Genomic DNA, 22,809 nt, shown 5'->3' with positions numbered 1-22,809 from the left:
TTAGGTGGCGTTATAGTCGCAAGCTGACAGATTTGTGCATCAACAAGAACTTTTCAGTTTTAAAAGAGGCTGAGATGTTAAAACATTAGAATTCATTATGCCATTACAAACTGAACTTAATCATAATATGAATCAGCTCGTCTCCTCTCTACTGTGAGTTGTTTCTGTAATTTGACTTAGTCTCTGGAGAATGAGGCGGAGAGGGAATTAAAAAAACCCTGAATGAGGGGAGGTGGTGGGGGGGCGTGTGGTGGGTGTCAAGCAGCAGGAGTGTTTGGGCGCACACTACATTTCTTATCCTTGCTGGTTCTCTCAACAGACAGTAGCTTCTCTCATCCCAGTCTCCTCCTGACCCATCATCAGAACAGTTTCCTGAAAGGGGAATTGTTGTGGTTTTGAAAGAGAGAAGGAAAAAAAAGGGGGGGTTGAACCAGGAGAATAATACCTGACGTGTTTGCCTCAGCTACCAGCAGCAGACGGAGTCCCTCCAAACCTACACCTACCAACCTACCGGCGAGGAAGCTGCCTGCATCCGATAAGGGATCTAGTCCACAAAATCAAGTGTGGAGGGGGTGTGGAGATTACAAGTAGAATTGGAAAGAGGGAGAAGAGACACCGAGGGAGGGAAAAGGTCAGGGACACGGGGGGGGTTATCGCACTGCCAGAAATAAGGAGAGTGTCTACATAAAGGTTTTGGCAGACCAAACCAAGGAGACGAAGTGAAACAGACCAGCAACCCCCTGCTCCACCACTGACTTTTTTTTACAAGGACTACTGTGGATTTTTAAGCATTTTAATCTTTTTTTTTATAGAAACAATATTTGTGCTTTGGAGAAGTCCAGGCAACACAGACTACATTTTTGACCGTGCGTAATTTGGAGAGTTTATCACCGCGCTGCGCCAGGATGCGCGTCAGTCCGCTTCTGGTCTTCCTCTGCCTGCTGTGCGCCGGGCGCGCTCAAAAGTTCTCCGCTCTCACGGTAGGAAGAACCACGCAAGTTTAAATATTGGTTTTCAATTTAGAGTGATGTTTTTACATTCCACGCGTAAAAGTTTACACTCACTGGCAAACTCTGTTTTCCATAGTCACGAAAACTTCAATCTAAGCCCAGCCATGTGTTCTTTGATGGTCTTTCTTTCTAATCTTAATATCAGAGATGTATGTCGGAATCATGAATACATATCACGATTTAAGTGCCGTTTTAACAATGTTATAGCCTATGTTGATGATTTTACATGTCATTTTTTCCAGATGTCCCTTATTTTTCAGAAATCAAAGCTCAAGAAAATATTAGAAACCAAGATGATGTATTTTTGCCACATAAGGAATAACTTAAGATATGATCAAACGGAGAGATTTACAGTGTAAAACACTGTGAAGTCTCGGTCCCTGCAGATTGTATCTGAGCAGACAAAGCTACCGGTTGGTCTGTTTTTGCCTCCCTGCAGCATCTTGGCTCATCTGCTCCTTTTTCCAATTAACTGTTGTACTTGTAAGGGCCCTTAAGAGACTAAGGTGCTTGTGCCAGAGGGTCTGTGGCACCAAAAGAGCCCTGAGATGATAGAGCCAGAGGGTCTGTGGCACTAAAGCACATGACATTGTTTACAAGAGAAAAAAAAACAAAAAACACACAATGTCCACTTTTCTTCAGGTTGAGAAGAAAAAGCATCTACAAAGCAGATGGGGGAGATTTCATGGCCACAGTCAAGTGCAGGTATCACGGTGAAGAAGAAATAGCAGAGAGAGCGGAATGTGCCCTGTCAGAGGCTTCCCCCCCATGATTTAGAGTTTGAAGTGACAACCTCCTCCTCCAGCAACCATTATTTATGATCTGGGTGAAGATGCTTTAATATCCAACTGGAAACAAATGGCCATGAGTTGTTAACCTGCAGGTGAAGGGTCGCAGATCTTTTCTCCCTGATGGCGCTGCAGAGTTGTGGAATGTGGGAGGAAGTGTTCTGGGTAGATGCTCCCCTATATTTTCACCATGCACATATACACATATGTATATTGTTTCCTTATTAAAGGGTCCTGGGTGGTAATATTTACTCAGCAAATAATACAGCTGTCTCTGTGGTGTGCTTTGATATGGCACAGGCGAGGGTGCACTGTGCTGTGGATGTGACCATAAGAAGGAAACATTTCTCCACTGTGGTTTATTAGACCTTTATTGGAATAGCACATGGGGCACTTCTAGTTTTATAGAACATTGCGGGTGATTAACGGTTTATTGTTTGAATGACATTGCCGGTTTAAAGAGAGTGTACTCATGCCATATTTTAGCTAAAGCAGGCCGTAAAATATATGGGTTATTTGCTCAGATTAAATTATAAACCAGACTTTGTCCGTCATTTATGGAAGGAAGAAATATTGTGTGAAAAAGACGAGAGAACATAAAACATCGGCTGCCCCTTTTTCAAATGTCAGCTATTTTAGTATAACTTATGGGCTCGATCTTGGGTTTTGTAAAATTGTGCACCTACCCACATGGTCACGTGATCATCGGTGGCCTTTCACAGCACCTCTCTTTCTTTTTAACATCTTTCATAGCAATTAAAGGGCTTTTCCTTTGATTGAGTTGGTAGCCTGGTTAAAAGCTGTCACTTTCTTCCCTTTCCACTATGCTGGAAACTAATGATCCCCTTTGCATCCTATAGCATCCATGTAGGAAAACTCCCACCAAGGCCATTTAACACTTTTGCCACGGCTCTCAGCTGGGGCCCCTATTGACCCTATGGGTCTGCAGTGTGAGGGGCCTCTTTGGGTGCTGGAAGCGGGCCTCCTAGCCCAGAAGGCCCTTATCAGTCTACAATGTGCTCTCTGCTGGAGGGTCACCTCCTTCGTACTCCATTCAATCCTACAATGCAGCAGAGCCAAGAGGAGGTAATAGGATTTGATGTGTATGCTGGTTGCTCTTGGAAAAGAAATTTCCCTTGCACTCCACCCGTCTCGCCCTCCCTCGCCCGTCTCTTATTCTTTTGCCAACCTCTTGTATTATTTGAGCAGATGCAAAAAGCATCATCCAAGAGAGGTCAAAGAAAGAAAGGGGCTATAATGAAAGGAAAGAGAGCAAAGTAAAGAGAAAGAAAAACAGAGAATGAATGAGGCAGCTGGCTGGAAGTGGAAAAGAAAAGGATCTAAGCAATAAATGGATTTGAGTCACAATATGTGTTCGGTCTTGTTTGAATCTTTTGTATGAATTAGGGTGGAAGCTAAAATGAAGGTCACCCAGTTACCTCCAGTTACATCCAGTTGCACGGTTCTGTGGCGGTGATGCTGTCCTGAAGAGGCTGGAATGAGACATCAGGGGAGTGTCAGAGCTCTAGCTTTGCCTCATCCATCTATCACTACAGGACAAACACACAAAGATGGGCAGTAGTAGAGCACAGGTGGAAGAGGTCCTCAACACACCATAGTCCCTCCATGCTCGTTACCTTCACTGAGTTTCAGGTCTGTTGCTGATGTGCTCATCTGCCTGACAGTGAATCTGGGTGGTTGATTTCATGGGTGGCCGATTTCATTGCAAAGAATCTAAAGAAAAGTGCTGTGTTCTCGGAGACTTTTTTATAAAACTAGCAGGCATTTTGGCATCCTGTTATGTGTGGGACAGTGGACATTTAGCAGGACGCTGAGCTGCAGAATGACTCTGCTTGAGTTGTCAGTCTATTGCCTGGCAAGGGCTGATATTGATAATGCTGGTGTGGTGTGAGCAGCCGGGTGGTCAGTGTGGTGCACTGTGGTGAAGCTATAGCGGTCGACCAGCGAGCACAGCTGGACATACTTAGCCACCCCCGGAGCAGTCACTGGTGTTGGAAGATTGTGGACTTTTTTTTTTTTTTTTTTTTGCAAAACCCCATCCTCTGACCCGCCTGTCACGCCCTGCTGGACTTTGTGTGAAAGGGTGAGCCGTGAGAGACAGAGTGGAGGGTGAGAAGAGGTCACTGCCGCAGGACGATGTCCTAATGAGTTTGGGGGGACAGGGAAAGAGGGAGGCAACGGGAGACTGTCAGTTAGATGCAATGATGCAAACAATTTAAAAAAACAAAGTCTGAGATACTAAACAGGGGCAAGGCGGTGTTACAGCAACAGTTTGTCTGTTAAAGAACTAGAGTATCCAACTCAAGAAACAGTGGTTCTGTAAAGATAATATCAAAGTGTGTCTTCTAACAGTTTAAAACAAAGTATAGTCCTTTGGTTAACAGGTGCTTAGTTGATGAGATACCAAGTGGCATCTGTGTTTTACCAATTCATTAAAGATTCATTATGTAATAAATCTAAAGCAACTGGCCATAAAAGCCTCCTAATATGTCACAGAGACTCAGGAATAATGTTCATATAACAAACTGAACTCACCAACAACAACAGTACAGCCAAAATATTTGCATTAAAAAAACATTTTGCAAACTGCAAATCATGTTTATGTTTTGAAATCATGTTTTGGCATGTGGCGCCACCTACTGCCGTCTACTAATCATTGCAGTCAGTAGAGTCTCAGCTGCCGGGCAACCACGGGTTGCCAGTTACGTCAAAATGAAACCCAAAAGACCTCGGTATTTCGAATTTGAATGTAGTAACCGTTTTTGGCCACATTCTTACATATGGCACCTTTAAATTAATAAAGTCATCACAATAATCACTGTCATCTTCCTCACAGATTAAGTTGCAATGGCAAACCTAAAATACAAAACCCTCCCCACTGTCAGAAAGCAGCAAGCCACTGTCCTACAATTCTCTCTTCTCACTCTTCCAACTGTCACCCAGCACTGCAGCATCCCGACACTGCACTTTTGTTTCATGCAAATGCATGTCATAAAAGTCACATCTTTAAAAATCCATAGAAGAAAAGGCATGTTGTAAAATTTGATTCAGTCCAAAATACTTTTTTTTTTTTTCTCTCCCTGCGGCTGCTCTTCCAATGTGTTTGAACGGGCCTCGCCTATCTGATCCCCCATGAAGATTTATGAGTATGGTTGACAGAGTGGGTTATACCCCCCCACCCCACCATCCCAGGGCAACACCCCCTTTCCTACCAACCCTCTTCCAGGTGCATGTAGCCCTGAAGCCCTACCTGTCTGAAAGCTGAGGGCTACCACCAAAACCTCATCTCTCACTTCATTTGTAAGATGTCAAACACAACAAATCATTTTATTGCTGATCATCACGCCCTCCTCCTGGATACTTTTCTTCTTCTATTTTGCCGTGCCCTTTCTTTTCATAACTCATAGCAGATTTTTTTTTTTTATGGCTTAAGCTTTAAGCGAGGGGTTTTGATTCTGCGCTTTGTGCCACAGAACGGTAAGTCCACAGTGTGTGTGTGTGTGTTCGCATGGGTGTGAAACAGTGAAAAGTTGATTCTGGAACCATACGACCCCTGAAAACTGAACAAAGCCCAAAACAAAAGCGCAAAAACTCAATGAAAAATCAAAGCAATTCTTTTCATTATAGGAGAAGACAAAAACTGCGTGGTATTTATTTTTGGATAAACAGCACCTGCATAAGCATGGGCACGGAGATGTTCCCCAATCATTTTTCCACCGCACTGAATAAATCATGCCAACTTTAAGAAAATCCAACACTCCCACTGTAGCCAGACAAAGCTCCTTGACATCTAGTTTATTCAGCCATTCTTTCATTCACTTGTTTTTTCATTCATTTGTAGCAGTCACAGCTTGTTGCCACCCCAGCACTCACCCCCTCACACACACACACACCACCACCTCATTGTGTGGCCTGGCGAGGAGATTTCATACAATGGTGGAAGATACAATAGTGGCATTGACACAGGTGATCCGATGCATTCAGCCAGGAGTCTCCATCCCTGTTTCTTTCTTTTTTCATGGCTGACTAAAACATCCTCAGGAGGGATTCCAGGTGAATACCTGTGCAGCTGTTGGCACAGACAAAGACAAGACCAGAAGTGTCAGTCAAGGCCCTTTAGACAAAGACAAATCACGGCTGCACCCCTGACAGGCCTGCAGTGACAGTGGCTCTCCTTGTGTTGCGTGTGCTGTTAATCAGTGCTTTATTGTGTGTTTCTGAAGGTTATGAACATCTGATGACAGCAGAATTAACGTTTTGTATGAATTTGGCGATGTTTGTCCAGTGTATTACCGGTTTAATTGAACATTTGCCACGATGCAGGCTCCAACATCTAGTTCTTAGAGAATCACACCTTTTGTTGATGATTCAAATGTTTTGGTGCCTGGAGGTGACTGGTCTTCTCTTTTCTTACCTATGCAGTTCCTGCGGGTGGACCAGGACAAGGAGTGCAACATGGAATGCAGCGGAGCTCCTCGCAAACCCCTGTGTGCCTCCGACGGCAGGACCTTCACATCTCGCTGCGAGTTCCTTCGAGCCAAGTGCCGTGACCCCCAGCTAGAGGTCATCCGAGGGACATGCAAAGGTTAGGTCATGAGTCACACTTCAGCACAGCCTGATGCGCTCACATGTGCAGCGAGGGTCGCGGTGGAAACCTGTGGGTTCAATTCACTTCGGCGTAATTGATTCTGTGAGCGCTGGGTGGATGAGTGGGGTTGACACACCGAGAGTGGGTAGGAGGGGGATTTCCTTCCGCCTGGCTGGTTTCATCATTTCACATTTCACACCATCTGTGCCAATGAAAGAGATGTACGCTCATTTGTCAAAATGAGCTATTTGTTTAGTTTTACTGATTTGGGAATGAATGGGTCTCATTTGCAGGATATTGATGTAAAGCTGTACATGTGTGAGCAATGGAGGACCGGAGATGAAAGGCAAAATGGGAAGGAGAGCCAGTGAGGTCAGACAGCTCACAGACTCCCTCATTGTTGTCATTAGAAAGAAGAGCCCAGACACCCCAATGCTTCAGCCCTGAATCCTCTCACCCAACCGTTCTCCCTAACTCTATACTAGTTAGTTGCTCTACAGACCGAGGACAATGCACTATTCTCGCATGTTACTTTATAAGATTACTAACGCAGAGAGTGTTGTGCAGCAAAAGAGTTGCTTAAAAAGACGTCTCATTTGATGGAAATGCATTCCACAATTTAACACCCATGCTGTGTCTCTATGGCAACGTCTCGGAGCGGACATCTGGATATGGCGGACAACGCCGGGGACACAGAATAGAGGATTCCAGCTAGGAAGCTGAAAGGGACAAGGGTCTATGAAAGTCGTTTTGTATGCGTCAATAACAGTGGGTGTATAAGTGTTTTGGACCCCCCTCTGCTTCTGGACAGCCAGAGTGAAAGACACAGCAGCGGCAGCCGCGTCAGCACCCCGAAATAAACCAGAGGGCAGATCTGCCTTGGGAGCACAGAGATGGGGATTGTGTTTAAGGATGCTGAGACTGGCACCACATTTGTTTTCTATCACTGCGCTCAGATGATTCAAGTGTCCTGTCATTTTTTCCAGTCAGCTTTTTTGGTCAGAGCCCCCTGGAGAAGGACGATGGTTTTGGGTTTTTCCACCGGAGCTAACTTTAGCGTAACTCACTTTTCTGTTTTCCCCCCATCCGGAAACACCCAGCATCTTTCCCCCCTCTCCTCTCCTCTCCTCTCTCTGCTCTCTTCTTTCTCCAGTGACAGTGACACACGCACACACACACACACACACACACCAGACACAGACCAGAGAGAAAACCAGGCACATTTCCACGCATGTGACTAATGGACAGCCCATTGAAAGACTTGCCAGCGACATGCAGCCTCCTGACCAAACTGAATGTTTTCAAACTTCCAAAAAACATGAGTCATTGTCTTAATGTGATTTGAGCCTGACAGCCTGACGAGCATTTCGTGGCAGCTTATGTGTCACATCGAGTTACTATTAAACCAACTACTGTCCCACGTTTGCTGAGAGTTTGCACAGCTGGTGCTGTTATAGTCAGGTGAGATGAGGCAGCTGTGGATTGACAGGATGAGCTATGTCTCTGACAGAGGGACGTGAAAAGGCATGAGTGAGTGCAGTCGGGTGCCCATTCATGGAATATCACTTTCCCATTCAGGGGAAAGTGGTGAAGGTAAACATTGTTTACTTCTCCTTTATATCAATGAATACTCAGAGGAGGCTGGAGTGGGAGATGTTCTATGTTTTAGGAGGAGTGTGAGACGGACTCCGAGACATTAAGGAAGGGTCAGCTTTTCCTTGTGCATCAGCCCTTTTCTTGACTGACTGGAATGTTCTACAGTAGCAGCATGAGCTGCTTCGCTCAGTAATAGCTTTACCACCAGGCATTGTGCAGGCTTGCCTGACTTGCTCCTAATAAGACCGTGGGTGTTGGTTCTATTCCCAGCCGCACAAGTATCCACCGCCTCTGAAATGTCTTGAATTGTTTCCTCTCCCGTCTCTCCCTGCATTTCGCTTTCATTCTTCATCATCTGTGAGATTCAACATCTTTTACTGACTTTTTTTAAGTGTCGGTTTCATAGTTGTGCGGCATAAGAAAATAGTTGAGCTGTGGGTTGAACCATGGGTCTCTGTGATGTGTAGTGATTGTGGTGATTTGTGGTGCTCCTCAGATACATCCAGATGTGTAGCAGAGAAGAAGTACACAGAGCAGCAGGCCAAGAAGGTCTTCCCACAGGTCTTTGTGCCTGTATGCAACCCTGATGGTACATATAGTGAGGTAATGACAAAAATGAAATACCCATAAACATCCAATAACTATTTTCTATTAATTTGTGTTATTATTAATGTGTTTAATTTGAAGGTTCCTTCATAATTACTTTTTTAAATGTCATTTCTGCTTCATACTATTTTGATTGCAGGTTCAGTGCCACAGTTACACTGGATACTGTTGGTGTGTCACACCCAATGGCAGACCCATCAGCGGCTCAGCAGTGGCCAATAAAAAGCCTCGATGCCAAGGTGGGTAAAAAAAAAAAATCCCCACAACTTGTCTTGCAATGGTAAACTTTCGCTGTAATAAGCAGTTCACTGCACTTGTGCAGACATAAAGTTTTTCAATAAGCCCCATGTTTGACATTTTAAATGGCAGATTTTCAGTCCTGTGGTTTGTGTCACGTTATGAAGCAACGATGATGCATCGAAGTCAGCATAGCATAGCATGACATTCTCTCTGTGTTTGTGTGTTTGGGAGTCCTATGAGAACATGGTCAGCAACTTGACTCGCGGCCACAGGGTTTCGAGGGCCACCCGAGGACTGAGCGTTGTCCAAGGCCTGGAGCTGTGGTGTAAATAAGCCTAATAGAAAAACCCTCGCTGCATAGCTGAGCAACAAAAGGAACGTGTTGAGTGTGTTCTTAGAGGATGGTGTCTGCCAAACAATCAAATAACCAATGCCACATGTCATCCGTGCGCTTCTCTGTGGGGCTGCCTCGGAAGTTTCAGCTTTCTCAGAATAGTGAGACATTTCCAGATGCAGTGGTTGTAGCAGCTATTGTTTAAAACTGCCGACATTCAGTTGAAAAAAAAAACGACTTAATGTCACTCAAACACTCAAAATTAATTACTTTTGTAAGTAGCTATTTCCCTTTGCCAATGTGCTTGTTTGTTCATGAGGCTCAAAAACGAGGCCAAATATTTCTAATCTTCTGTATCAACATAAAAAGCTTGTCTGGTGATGAATTTTTGAGTTGATTTCAACTTGTTTTTGCAGGATCCAAACAAGAGAGAGCGACCACACGAGAGCCAGGTAAAGCAGGTGAGACTGCAAATCAAGGAAAATTTCATAAGGCTAATGTGTGCATGTGTGTTTCTACGTTTGTGTGTATGCATGTGTGTGTGTGCGTATTTACTCGTGCATGTACATCTCTGTATTCACGTGTTTCTCTTGCCTGTTTTCCTGCATCTGTGTTGGATATGGAACAGGCAGGTCGCCTGTTACAGCTTGTCTCCCTAATATTTTGTCAATGCAAGAGAGAGTGAGCTGCCTGAAGGCTGATATAAAAGCAGGCTGTTATTGAGTAACGAGTCTTAAGAGAGAAGCTGTGGTGAGTTTTAATGCATACCGCCAGCGTACAGCACCTATAACCACCGCCTGTTGTATTTACCAGGCAGCCAAACATCCAGGAGGCAGCCAGAATGGAAGAACAATGACATCAGAAAGTCTAACTTTTCCTCCTCTTTGTTTTGGTTCTTTTTCAGCAACAGACACAAGGAAACATTAACTCTTTATTCTCCTCTATACATTGATTCTGTCTCTCATCAGCATAAACCTTCTTCCACACACATAGAACCACTATTTTTTTCCTCCGTCTCCATTTTAGACACTTTAGCGATTTGAAGTTGTCATTTCAGTTGATTCCTTATATGGTCACGTGTGTGTTTGCATGTATGAATATGTGTTTGAGAGAGAAACGTGTGTGTGTGTGTGTGTGTGTGTCCATCCTCCTGTGTTTGTCACATAGGTTATTCCCGTTAATGTGACATTTATGCTTACATTACTTCTATGTCTGTAAACAGTCTTGGATACGGTGTCTGCCTGAGCCCAGCCATCTCATTACACATAGATCATGTGGGAATGCAAAAATTTGAGAGAGAAGCAAGAATTGTAGTAGGGAATAAGGAAAGAAGGACATAGAGAGGGGGGGGGGGGGTGCTGCGGTTCAGTCTGAACTGGTTGAATAAACAGAGTGGTAAAAAGCAGAATAAACTGTAGTATTGTGGTGTGCCAGCACTGAAAATAACAGTGATTGTATCAATATTTTCATTTCGCAGAAGCCTATCAAGCATTTTACAGCAGCCATTGCAGCACTTTTATTATTATTATTATAATATTTGGTAAAGTTCAACATAAAAACTTTTTACCATAAACCCAAATCTGGTGCTTAACTTGACAAATTAGCAGCCGACGACGGACAAACAGCAGTAAAACTAATGCCATTTGACCACAAATGGTGCGGGGCTTTCCTGGCAGACGCTAAAAGAGGTGTTACAGTCATGTAAAAGAGAGGTCACTTGTGGTTTATAGTAAATCCAAATCATAAAGACACTTTTTCAAATGACATTTCCATCCGTTTAGTGAGCTGAGTAATAACAGGTCTGCCTCAGTCTGTCATGCTTATATATTTTTATCCACGGAGCACATGAATGGCTGGCACAACAAATACTGGATGTAAAATCCTGATTTTGCAATGGAGAATTCTTTGTTTAAAGAAAAGAAGTTAAGCTTAATCCAGTGACTGTATTAGAGATGCCCTGACTCATGCATTAACAGAGCTGTACTTTGTGCAGAATGAGTGACCCACACTGAGGTTAACCACACCTACGGCCGTGGTTTTACCCCTAAGCTGCTCAAAACCTCAGTCCCCCATCTCCCTCCCACCACAAATCATACAAACAGAGGCCAAACAAACACTGAGCTCGGTTCTCCCACTGTTAATTTGTTCGTCTCAGACTTGGCTTCTACGTCCTTAACTCCATGTGTGTGTGTGTGTGGGTGTCCACCTTCACACAGCTTTCAAAATTAAATGCAGGCAATGAAAGGATGGAGAAGAACATCAGGGACCACTGATCCTCATCTGGTCCACATTCATTAAAACTGACCTCAATCTGTCCTCAGTAGCGTAACGATCTCTCCTGTTGCATGAAGCAAAGTTATGGGAATACAGTATATGACCACTATTTTCTTCCTCTCACTCCAAGTCTACTCCACTTCCATCTCTCACGGACATCTCTAATTGTCGTCACCTCTGCTTCTGTCTCCGTCCTTCTTGGCCCGGGCAATGTGCAAATCTCACATGGTTCAATATTCTCTAATCTAGCTTACTCTCGTAATTGTAGTCTCCTTGCAAATATTCTCCATTCTAAATGCAGATGAGACTGGACTAGTGGTGGATCCACATCCCACTGCAGATGAAGAAGGTGAGCTCTCTTTTTTCTTTTCTTTTTTTTTTCCCCTGTCAAACCGTGAGCTAAAAAACATTTGATCTTCCGTCTGTGTTTACTGAGACGCCACTGACTGACTCCAAACCAAATCCCGTCCTTAAAAGGGAAAAAGAGCCTCATAGTTACAACCTTAAGGAAAATATGATTGTAACACATTTTTGTATTGATAGTATTTAAGAATAAACCATTCGGAGAGAGAGAGAGAGACTATGTCATTTTTGTTGAATAGCACCACTGTGGCTGTATATATATATATATATACATATACATATGTAGTGTACATATATACATACATATATAATAATATATAACATTCTTTATTCATTCGTTTGTAGTATTAACTTATTTAAGTCCAAATTGGTAACACAGCAGGTACTTTGTACTCTATAGTATACTAACAATAGTATGGTAATCATTTGTAATAGGGAAGTAATATTCTGGCAATGCCATTGTATTTCTGTAATAATCACCATTAGCTTGGTAATAACCATGTAAAATGTGAATTTCAGTTATTACCTGAATATAACTGAAATAATTGTAATATAAACCTTTTTATTATTATTATTACTATAATATTACCACTCTATTACAAAATGATTATTGTTATGTCACTATGTTGTTACTGGACGTTCATATAAAGTGTTCAACATGTATTTATTCATTGGTTAATTTGATGTAGACATTTCTGTAAATATGGTAAATATATGTACATATATATATACGAGTGTATACTGTGTGAAGTTTTTGCCAAAAGGCAGGTTTTCATCTGTCGTCCATGTGTGAAAAGCAGGATAAGAATAAACACAGTTACTAGACTGAATTTGCAACTTGTCACTTTGGTAAAACATTGAACATTAATAGAAGTTTCCTTGTCAACAGCAATGATAATACAGGGGCGAAAAAAGGAAACAACAACTTCAAAGTACCAAAAACAAAAGCCGGACAAAAATACACAAGAAAACAACATCCTCCATTTCTCATGCAGTGAAGAAAATCAATCACTGTCACTTGGGCCAAACAGATGTTGCAAAGTTACATTTGAGCACTGTTTTTTTTTTTTTCCATGGACTGTTTTATGATTTGATGAGATTATTTGAAAAGACAGATTGAGACCCGTCGTAACAGTTTACTTACTCCTGTTTCTCCTGCTGTATTTTTATAGACACAACTGTCATATGTAATTTATTCTCCATGTCTACTCCGGCAGTATGAGAGACGATAACCTTGATGTGCATTTTACAGTCTGTGAGTTTTGGAAGCAGCAGGTTTGGCTCAGATATAAACGAGTGTGTTTTCAATTCAAGCTAATAAAGCTGTCTCTGTGATTTCTTTCAGACATCATTTCCCAGTACCCCACTCTGTGGACGGAGCAGGTTCGCAGTCGACAGAACAATAGAACCAGAGCACCATGTGAGTTTCAAAGACCACTTTTTTTTTTCTTCTTTAATGAAGGCGATGGGGTGTTTGCAAACCTCAACTGAAAGCACGCTCTCTGTTTTTCCTACTTGTGTGAGCAATCATGGTTTGAGGCTTTTCCTGTCTTTTAAGGACAGATGGTGGCTTGTGAAACCAATACATCTTGGTGTTGGAGTGCAGTCGGCTTTGAGGATCTGCTTCTCAGTGGTTCTCTCCATTGCGGCGTATCTTTAATTATCAGCACATGGCACAAACACAGGATGTCCTATTCTTTCAGCTACTCCATTCTGCTCTCCTGTGAAACACATGCTTGTTTACGTTGTACAGATAAGCAGATTTATCTTTATTTTTGCAAAATAATTTGGGCCCCATCTTAAAGATGAGAACCCTGTGTGCATATGCGCATTTGCGTGTGAATCTCATTATCATAATTTACAACCAATAAAAAAAAGCCTGAGAAATGCAGCATTGATGGATTTGATTACCATGTGCTCTTTGGGCTATTGGGGTGAAAAGAAAAAAAAAAAAAAACAACAAAGAGAGTCCATACGGAGGAACTGGAGCGAAGCAAGTCGGTTGAGAAACCGGGGAGGCATTTCATTTGGTCTCTTTTGTGTGGCTAAAGATCTCTAATGAAAATAAACAAAGAAAAGGCATATCCATAATCCCACAGTAGCTTCCGAGCCTCGAGGCAAGCACCAAAGAGAGAGGGACAGAGTGGTGATGAAAGCCTTCATAGCCAGAAAAGTCCACAAGTTTAATATTCAAATCTCTGTCGGAGAACCTCACTGCAGAGATTCAGGCGACTACGCACACAGAAGTCTGTGATTAGATCCTGGTGAGGCTCTGCAAAACCGCTTCTTTCTAATGAAGTTCCTAGAGCACTGCATGTTTTTCCACGTGTAAACATATAGATCCCTGGTACTTTACCCAGCGGTACTGAGTCACTGTGTGTAGGTGTGTGAAAGCAAAAGTCTGGCTGACCGCAGTTGCTGCTTTTGTCCCGTCTGTTTCTTTCCCTGTCACACACACACACATCCACAGAGGGCAGTTGAGTGTCCAAATATTTACTTAACTTGGGGCATAGGGAGCTGTACGTAGTCATTAGCCCGTTAATGTCCGTAAACAGTGCCACGGGGGCCTGATACAGCAGTCTACACACACTGTCTCCAAACACTCATCCTCCTCCTCCTCCTCTTAGTCGTCCTCCTCCACCTCTGGGATTTTGTAGCATTGTAATGAGAGAGCGGCTGCATGTGAGCACCTTTTCTGCATTCAACTGAAATCATTTGGGAACACTTTACATAACAATGTCATAGTGTGATAATAAGGAAATACTATTATAGTAGTACTTCTTTTGTCGCACTTTAATGTGATTAATGTGACCATGAAATTAAAATTTGTGCGAGACAATCCGCTTATAGATCTGCTGATTTCATTTCTCTCTCTCCAGCCTCGTCATGTGACCAAGAGCAGCAGTCTGCCCAAGAAGAGGCGAGGCAGCACAAGAACGACGCCGTCTTCATACCCGACTGTGCCCACGGAGGTCTGTACAAGCCGGTCCAATGCCACCCGTCCACCGGCTACTGCTGGTGCGTGCTGGTGGACACTGGTCGGCCCATTCCTGGCACCTCCACCAGGTGAGGGAAAGTTCAAGCGTGCAATATTTGGTGGCTTATCTTTAATCTGCTTTTACCCCCAATTTACCAAGATTTGCGGAATTTATTGCTCTGTTCCCTTTGGCAAACAAACCAGCCAGTTGTTACACACAGAGAGGGTAACTGATCATTAGCCACTTTTAACACAGCAGAATGACCAGCTGACAGAGAGGCTGTCCAAACTGGATGACCCAGTTGCATGACCATTGTTGGCTCACTGAATATGAAGCATCGTCTTGCTCCAGGTCGTCTGAGGCTTTATAATTATGCAAAATTAGACATAATGCTCCAGTGCATGGCATTTTCAGCCACGGAGGTGGGCAGTGACATCAGACTTTCTGAAAGCACAACTCTAGATTCATATTCCAACCATTGCTACCATCTCACCATCTCTCTGTACTAGCATAGCTGTGATGTCTCTGCCTTCTCGTTGGCACTATGTGTGCATTTATATTGAAAGGTTTCGTACTTCAGCCTTAATTAGAGGAAAGAAAAGGGGAAAAAAATGTCTGAGTCTGACTTTGATGCTGAGAAAATGCCCATAAGTGTGACATAATCATGCAGACAGACATGGCCACCACTGATGAGACAGAGCAACTCAGTGGTTTGAGAAGCGGCAGGTCAGAGGTCAGTCAGACTGGCAGAGTGAGGCACTGGTGCACTCTTATTGAGCAGGGAGGCTGGGTATCAAATTAACAAGTCTCCAGGCAGAGTGCCAGACACCACATTAGCACACATATGGAAGCATGGACTCCCCCCCCCACTTCTCTCTCCTTGTCCCAGAGCAGCTTCTGCTCTCTTCACACAGCAGCAGTTGGGACTTCATCAGCTCTACAACAAGGGAGGCTGTGAAAGCTTCCTTGTGTCCCACGCTCTCTGACTGCCTGTCTGCCTCGCTCCCTCTATCTCACACTTTTTTTTTTTTTGCACTGCCCCTCCTTCTTTCTGTCCTCATACCAGCTGCAAATCCTTCCCCTCTTCTGGAAGTCGTTCACAGCCTCTGGTTTGCCACATAACAATTATTTGAATCCCAGAGACTGAACTGTTAGGGAGTAATTGGAAAACATGGGGTTTCTCTCTTTCATAGTTCCGTAAAAAAGACGTCTTTATATCCATTTCAACTTTGAATTAATTGGCCTTTTCTCACATGGTGTATTCTGTCACAGGTATGAACAACCAAAGTGTGATGGCAATGCGAGGGCCCACCCAACCAAACCCAAGGACCATTACAGAAGCAGGCATCTCCAAGGTAGGTCTACAAAGGCTGGACCAAGACGCAGCGAAGTAGCCTCCAAGGTTGTGATAACAGTGTGTGTGTGTGTGTGTGTGTGTGTGTGTGTGTGTGTCTGTGTGAGAGAGACACTATAAGCACGCTTGGTGGTCAAGGAAATGCTTGATAATGAGTTGAGGATTACCAGATACTGGCCCTCACTGGTCAATAAGCAAGGAGACAGAGACGGATCGGGGGCAGGATTACTCTTAAACTGACATGGAAGACGGAGGATACCGGGATGATATCGTGGAGGAGAGACAGCAGGGAGGAGAGGTGGAGATAATGGATAATAGGATGCCAGAGACAGGTAGTGATAGAAAGACTGACAACTGTGTAGATAAGTAAATTGAGGGCAGGAGGGCAGTGTGCGACGGGGTCGGTTTAGTTGCAGGTGAGACTTGTGTTTGCTTTGATAGATAAATGTTTGCTAGTCTGGATTTGACACTTAAAATTGTGAAAACATTATACGTTTGAGGGCAATTTGCAGTTAGATAGAGAAATGAAGTCACACAAATGTCACGATAAATTAAAATTATCGAGATAATTTCAGCAATTATCTAAAAGCATTTAATACATTTAGAGGGCTGGTGTCTGTGGTCGAATGGCCTCACGAAATAACTCAATTTCACGTTGCAATGTCTGTGTTCTACCCACACCACTGGTTTCTGTGATCCTATGAGACCACCAACATTCCCCTAACCCAGTGCTTCCCAAAGTGTGGGCCGCGGCCCCCTAGTGGGCCATGGCGGTACTGCAGGTGGGCCGTGAAAGGTCATTAAAAATAAATAAATAAATGTGTTTTAATGATTGAAAGTGCTGTAAAGTATGCATGATGTATTTGAAGAAATACATATAAGGAGGAAAGCATCATTTATCTGAGCTAGTACAGCAGGTGTCACCGTATTTGTAAAATCAGCAATACTTTGAGTGTGTCACGCTTGATGTGAATGTGAGCGGGACTCCAAATTACCTCCAAATTATTCAAAATTTTGTGCCGTTTATTTGCAATTCATCAGCCAATCAAATATTAAACTGAACCCAAGCTGTGATTAATCATAATATGTGCATAAAAAATCATATTTTGAAGGATTTCAAGTGGTATTTTCTGTCCGTTAAAGGCTTCTTTATGCTGACGTTGGGTTTAATATTGTAACATTTTATTTGCACTTAAATTATTATTGTATTATATTCATACATTTTTATTTATGTTGGTGGTCAATTACAGACCTTATGTCATGTTTTACTCAAATGTAATAACCAAGCTCAGGAATAAAGTGAAGTGGACTGATAATGAATCTGCTGAACGATGGAGCTCACGTGGCATCATGAATATGAATCAAATTTGGGAAACTATTATTATCTGAAGCGTCTGTTTTTATGACAACGATAAATGAAGCTGTTTCTCAAACTACGTGTCATACGCGACACAGCGTCACACTGCAGTGAGCGGTTTCTATTCAGCTTTATTTTCTTTACACTTATAAATCCTCAATGGTGCATGTCGTCCTTATGCGTTTGTATCAGTCATCAGGCATGGCTGCTCATAAACCAGTGCAAAGTGAAGTTATAGCTCGCAGGTGATGCTGACATCCAAATCACAGTGTCAAGCTGAGTGGTGTCTGGCAAACTTGCCTTTTTTGGTGGTTTGGTAAACACGTTAATAATCCGGCAGCGGATGAACAGAGCTGCCACTGTTTCTGTCCCATCCATAACTGTTTATTTAAGAGTTTGCCAGAGCAGAGCTGTGCTCTCTGCTTGCAGGTGCTGCATTTAGTAGCAGAGCAGCACTCGGTCTCTGCATCAAGGACTTTTGTATCGTGTGTATAAAACAGTGAGATTGGCTGTCACAGATGAATGTCCCTCAGACCAATATATGCTCCTGGTCTTTGCCTTCCAGTGGCAGCACTGGTAAATATTTTTACTGATCTATGGAGCAGGAAAAATGACACAACTATCCCACGAGAAAGCCCAACAAAACACCTTTATAAACACTGTGCCGTGGGACAAAAAAACACTTATTCAGCAATCAGCTTCCACAGACACTCGTACAAGTACACACACATTCATTGTAAACCTTTAAAAGAAAACACATCACCCAGGTCAGAGTCAGAAAATACAGCATCTTATTTTCTCCCTGTGAAATTGCATCGACAGCTGTAAACCCTGTTGCTGCAGTATATGGACCTGGGATAATTATAAATGTTGCCTTCTTGTTGCTGCAGCTTATTTGCTGTTGAAGCACAGGTGTTGAGAGGTTTATGGGGGAACGAGGCAAGATAGGAACAAGTTGCTCTAAAAGCAGCAGGAGAGGAAAGCCGTATATTCAGCTCTCTGCACGGAGCAGACTCACGGGAGAGCACTGAGGCAGTGCTGACAGGAGCCTGACCCGTATGGCTGCATAGAAAAACACTGCTATATACAGCGCACTTACTGGCCAATTTTCTAAGAGCAGCAGAATTATGGGGGTTTGCGTATAATGGCGTAGATGTTGAGATTTTCAGCAAGAAAAACGTGATCACTTGAGGCTTTTCTCAGCTCGATTCCGTCCCGTATCTGGACAAATGGAGACATTCCATAATTATAATCATCGCAAAGTAAGGCAGCAGACGTTTTGCTGCCACAGCCTTGAACCGAACGGAAAATGGCCAGACTCAATTTCCTCTGAATGACAGCAGGAACATTTGTGTCCTGGCCCGTCAGCGAAACAGTGCCCAGACAGACAGAAGCTGATCTGTCCCGCCCCCACAAGAAACACACTCGCTGCCAAGAGGGGAAGGTCTTTAAGGACCTTAATGGTGGCTCCCCATTTGAATGAGCTGCTTGAATTCCTGCAGCATTATGGAAAGGACATATGCTCTCATTGAAAAACACTGAGCGCCATGTCCAACTTCCATCCCACAAAATGTTTCTACAGTCAGAGGCCAGATAAAAACCCTTTGCCTACTGACGGTGCAATCGTGTGACTGTCTAGACTCATTTACCACAAAAAGCTCAGAAAAGCACCAGTTTGGCCATTGACAGGTGGGTCAGATACTAAAACTTAACTGCAAGTCTGTTCAGCGTGTAAAGGAGACTGGAACAGTTTGGACATGTGAATATTTCAGTCCTCGGCTTGGCGCAGGTTGCCAGAGCCCCTGTGCTACTTGGGAAAGGTGGAGTGGAGGCTGGGAGCTGGGTGTTTACACCGATGCTGGTCGCCACCTGTTAGAGAGAGGCAAAGCATGCTATTATCTGCAACACAAGAGAATCTGGCCCCGCAGGCCTGGGCCATAAAAAGAGAATTTCTTGTTCTCTGCAGGCAGTAGAGCAGAAGGAAGTCAACCTGTGAGAAAGCAGAGGAGAGCCCAGAGGAATCCAGGAATCTCTCAGGCTTCCATTGCCTTCAGCTCTTCCAGAACAACCTCTGCATCACTCTTGTGGCCTAACAGACAATTACTATCATTAGGGTCATTCCACTCCAGTTGTCCCTGATTTTACCCTTTTTTCCCGAGCCATCAGTCTGAATGAAATAATGCTTTTCTGTCAGTTTTAGTTGGGTAGTTAGTGATAGATTTACCCTCATAGGATTATGGGTTAATTATGTCTGATATTTCAAATAGTACATGTTAAAGATCAGCTGCTGTGGCTGTTGATCTCTGATACATACCTTTATAAATCAAGTCAAGACTCTATTTGATCCCCCTTGATGTGTCAGGTGAGTCTCAGGTGCTGAATGGAGCCTCTTGTCCATACATACAATATTCTGTGACATCTTCTGTGCCCCAGGCTGTCAAAACCACTCAGGGGCCTCCAGGATGATTGGCAGGGAACTCTCTTCCTGCTCCAGATGAGGGGAGGTCTGACACTTTATGGGAGGGAGTTAAAGACAACTGTGAAAGTCTTGTTTGGGTATAATTTCTCCTCTGCTGACTTTATGTGCTGTTCACATTAAACCTGCGCCGCCTGTTACGACGTCCCTCCCCAAACATGTTTTCTGTGACGGCAGCATTCCACCTTAACACACATGTTCAATGCCGTGCTGCATATTTTTCTGTGTTTGATGAGAATACTTTCTTCCGAATGAACTGTACACGCATTTGTGGTTTATTTTCCAGGCTGTCCTGGGGCAAAGAAAACAGAGTTCCTGACAAGTGTTCTTGATGCGCTGTCGACAGACATGGTGCACGCTGTCACAGATCCAGCGTCAGCCGGAAGGTATGTCGCAACAGTAATATCAGTGGGCAAAAAATGTACTTTGTGCTGCAGCATCCAAGACAATTGCCTGTATCTAATGATGTCTCTCATTTAGGATGGCCGAGCCCGACCCCAGCCACACCCTGGAAGAGAGGGTGGTCCACTGGTATTTCAGCCAGCTGGACAAAAACTCCAGTGGCGACATTGGAAAGAAGGAGATTAAGCCTTTCAAACGCTTCCTGCGCAAGAAATCCAAGCCAAAGAAGTGTGTGAAGAAGTTTGTCGAGTATTGCGACATCAGCAATGACAAGGCGCTTTCACTGCAGGAGTTGATGGGCTGCCTCGGGGTGACCAAAGAAGAGGGTGAGTAGAATCATCTTAATCAGATGTCTAACTACAGTTTAGCTGTGATCTACCAGCAACGGATTTCCATTTAGGTGGCGAAATGGTGGTGAAATAATGAAGAATATATTTGTAGTATTCTTCATCTTGTGTTCGTTTACATTTCTGTTTTTATGTCTCACAGCAGCCAAAGCAGGAGAAGGCTTACCCTCCAGTAAACTAGTAAGTTCATTTCTCCTCTCATACTGTTGGATAACATGTCCTTTAGAGAAGTAATGACACTATAATGGCACATTGTTCAAGCTCTGTCAGTGTTGACATATTCAGGATTGTCATTAAATATGTTGTCACTTTAATTCCCTCTCCTCAGAATCAGTCCAAGAGGCAAGGCTAAGCCCACAACTGAGATTTCCCCTCCTGCATGGAGAATGTGCCCTCACCAATCGGCAATAATGGGAACCATAGTATTTGCACTTTGTACTTTAAAAGAAATGTAAATTCACTTTGTAGAAATAAGGTATTTAAACAGACTGCTGAATCTGTGAATGATGTAGTTAGCTTTTTATGTCCTGACAAACAAAAATGATTTAACACATACAATGTATGTGTCCTTTGTGTATCTAAAAAATGTATTTTTTTTTTTTCAAAGTTGAACAAGTCTTATTGTTTGATGTTACACTTTTCGTGCCCCTCCTCCCATTGTACCTGTCCTGTCATATTAATGATGTTTAAATCACTGCTACAATAATTTAGATTGATCATGTCCTGAGATATAGCATCGTTTCCTGTGCTTTGTACAGCAGTTTGAATGAATGTTTTTCATCATTAAATCATAAAAAAAAAAAAACATCCTACACGTTCACATTTATTCACTGTTTATTAGAAATAAAGAACTCTTTTATAAAATGCTGTGCTCTTTGAGTCAGCCAGTCTTAATCTGCCTGAGACGCTGAATCACGGATTAGTGTCTCTCTCGTCCAATTAGTCTTCTGTGTTTTCTGTATCATGTCTGTTGTTTTGTGATTTCTTGCTGGATCTTTAATAAAATACCTTTGTTTGTCTTTAGGAGCCAAGTGTTAGTCACACATAGCAAAGGTCGTGTATCATCCCATTTTAAGACAGCATGCCAGTTCCCCTGAGGCATAATTTTAGAATGGGAAGAAAAAAAAAACACGGATGGTATTTATTTCTGTTCTTGTCAAAGATTCCCCATGTAGACTGAAGACAGATAAATGGACTTATCTCAGCTGTTTGTCATGTGAGTGCCCATTAAAAGGGCGTTATATGAGCCAGTGCATGTGTGTGTGTGTGTTAACATGTATTTGCATAAAGTACACGTACACAGTGAATGTACATTTAAAGAGTCACAGAGGATTGAATAGATTCTTTCTTAACATTCATCTTAAAGTAGCTTTGACACATTACACAGTACTGTACATTGTTCCTGCCTGATTATGTTGGGGCTACCAAGTGCTAAGCCATGGCTTTTCACACAGAAAGTCTCCTATAGTGCAGAGGGACTAACCTCAGACTGACCTGCTCACTCAGGCTTAGCCTCTAATTTATGATTAACACATTAGTTTCTGGTCTGTGAAATAATCCAGCCTAATGGTCTGGTTTTAACACCCCAGGAGAACAGAGGAGAGATTATCACTGTCTGCTCTAAAATGGTGGATTAGACATGGATAACCTATGGCCTTTTTAAGCACTTTCTCCAGCCACAGCAACAGAACACAATTAATCCCCCAAACCGGCAGATATAAATGTTTATCCCTCATGACTGTACAGCTTAGCTGCCTTTATGCACAACTACAATTGTTTGGGCTCACATGGTGGAATAATGGTTAGCGCGATTACCTCGCAGCAAAAAGGTCCAAACAAGGGTCGTGCTGCATGGAGTTTGCATGTTCTCCCTGTATGTGTGTGTGTGTGTGTGTGTGTGTGTGTGTGTGTGTGTGCGCGCTGGTTTTCTCTGGGTACTCCAGTTTCCTCCCACAGTCCAAAAACATGCACAGGTTAATTGGACTCTCTAATTTGAAAGTAGGTGTGAGTGTGTATGGTTGTTTTTCTCCATGTCCAGTGCCTGTGATGGACTGACAACCCTTTCAGGGTCTACC

The 22,809-nt window shown here is 43.2% G+C and overlaps 1 protein-coding gene across 2 annotated transcripts; it reads left to right on the top strand.

Annotated features, from left to right (window-relative positions):
• The first annotated feature begins 647 nt into the window (after window positions 1-647).
• On the top strand, window positions 648-21,560 carry smoc2 (SPARC related modular calcium binding 2). Of its 2 annotated transcripts, none has more exons than XM_083897251.1 (13): window positions 648-980; window positions 6,242-6,404; window positions 8,500-8,606; window positions 8,749-8,848; window positions 9,600-9,635; window positions 11,759-11,806; window positions 13,166-13,240; window positions 14,700-14,886; window positions 16,071-16,153; window positions 20,272-20,371; window positions 20,466-20,713; window positions 20,877-20,914; window positions 21,063-21,560. In XM_083897251.1, exons 1-13 carry the CDS (start codon window positions 906-908, stop codon window positions 21,084-21,086), a joined length of 1,284 nt encoding a protein of 427 aa, XP_083753377.1. In that variant the 5' UTR covers window positions 648-905; the 3' UTR covers window positions 21,087-21,560. The 2 variants fall into 2 exon arrangements, with proteins under 2 accessions (XP_083753377.1, XP_083753376.1); XM_083897250.1 differs by having other exon boundaries at window positions 9,600-9,644.
• Window positions 21,561-22,809: the final 1,249 nt, after the last annotated feature.

The sequence above is a fragment of the Microchirus variegatus genome (assembly GCF_963457635.1).
Source record: "Microchirus variegatus genome assembly, chromosome: 11".
Lineage (NCBI taxonomy): Eukaryota > Metazoa > Chordata > Actinopteri > Pleuronectiformes > Soleidae > Microchirus > Microchirus variegatus.
This window is presented reverse-complemented; position numbering and strand designations above follow the sequence as displayed.

Excerpts from the sequence above, each read along its gene's own strand:
- smoc2 (XM_083897250.1), top strand. The coding sequence starts at position 906 with ATGCGCGTCAGTCCGCTTCTGGTCTTCCTCTGCCTGCTGTGCGCCGGG. Across the intron at positions 13,241-14,699 it reads CAATAGAACCAGAGCACCAT|CCTCGTCATGTGACCAAGAG; the intron begins GTGAGTTTCAAA and ends CTCTCTCTCCAG. Across the intron at positions 16,154-20,271 it reads CAGAAGCAGGCATCTCCAAG|GCTGTCCTGGGGCAAAGAAA; the intron begins GTAGGTCTACAA and ends TTTATTTTCCAG.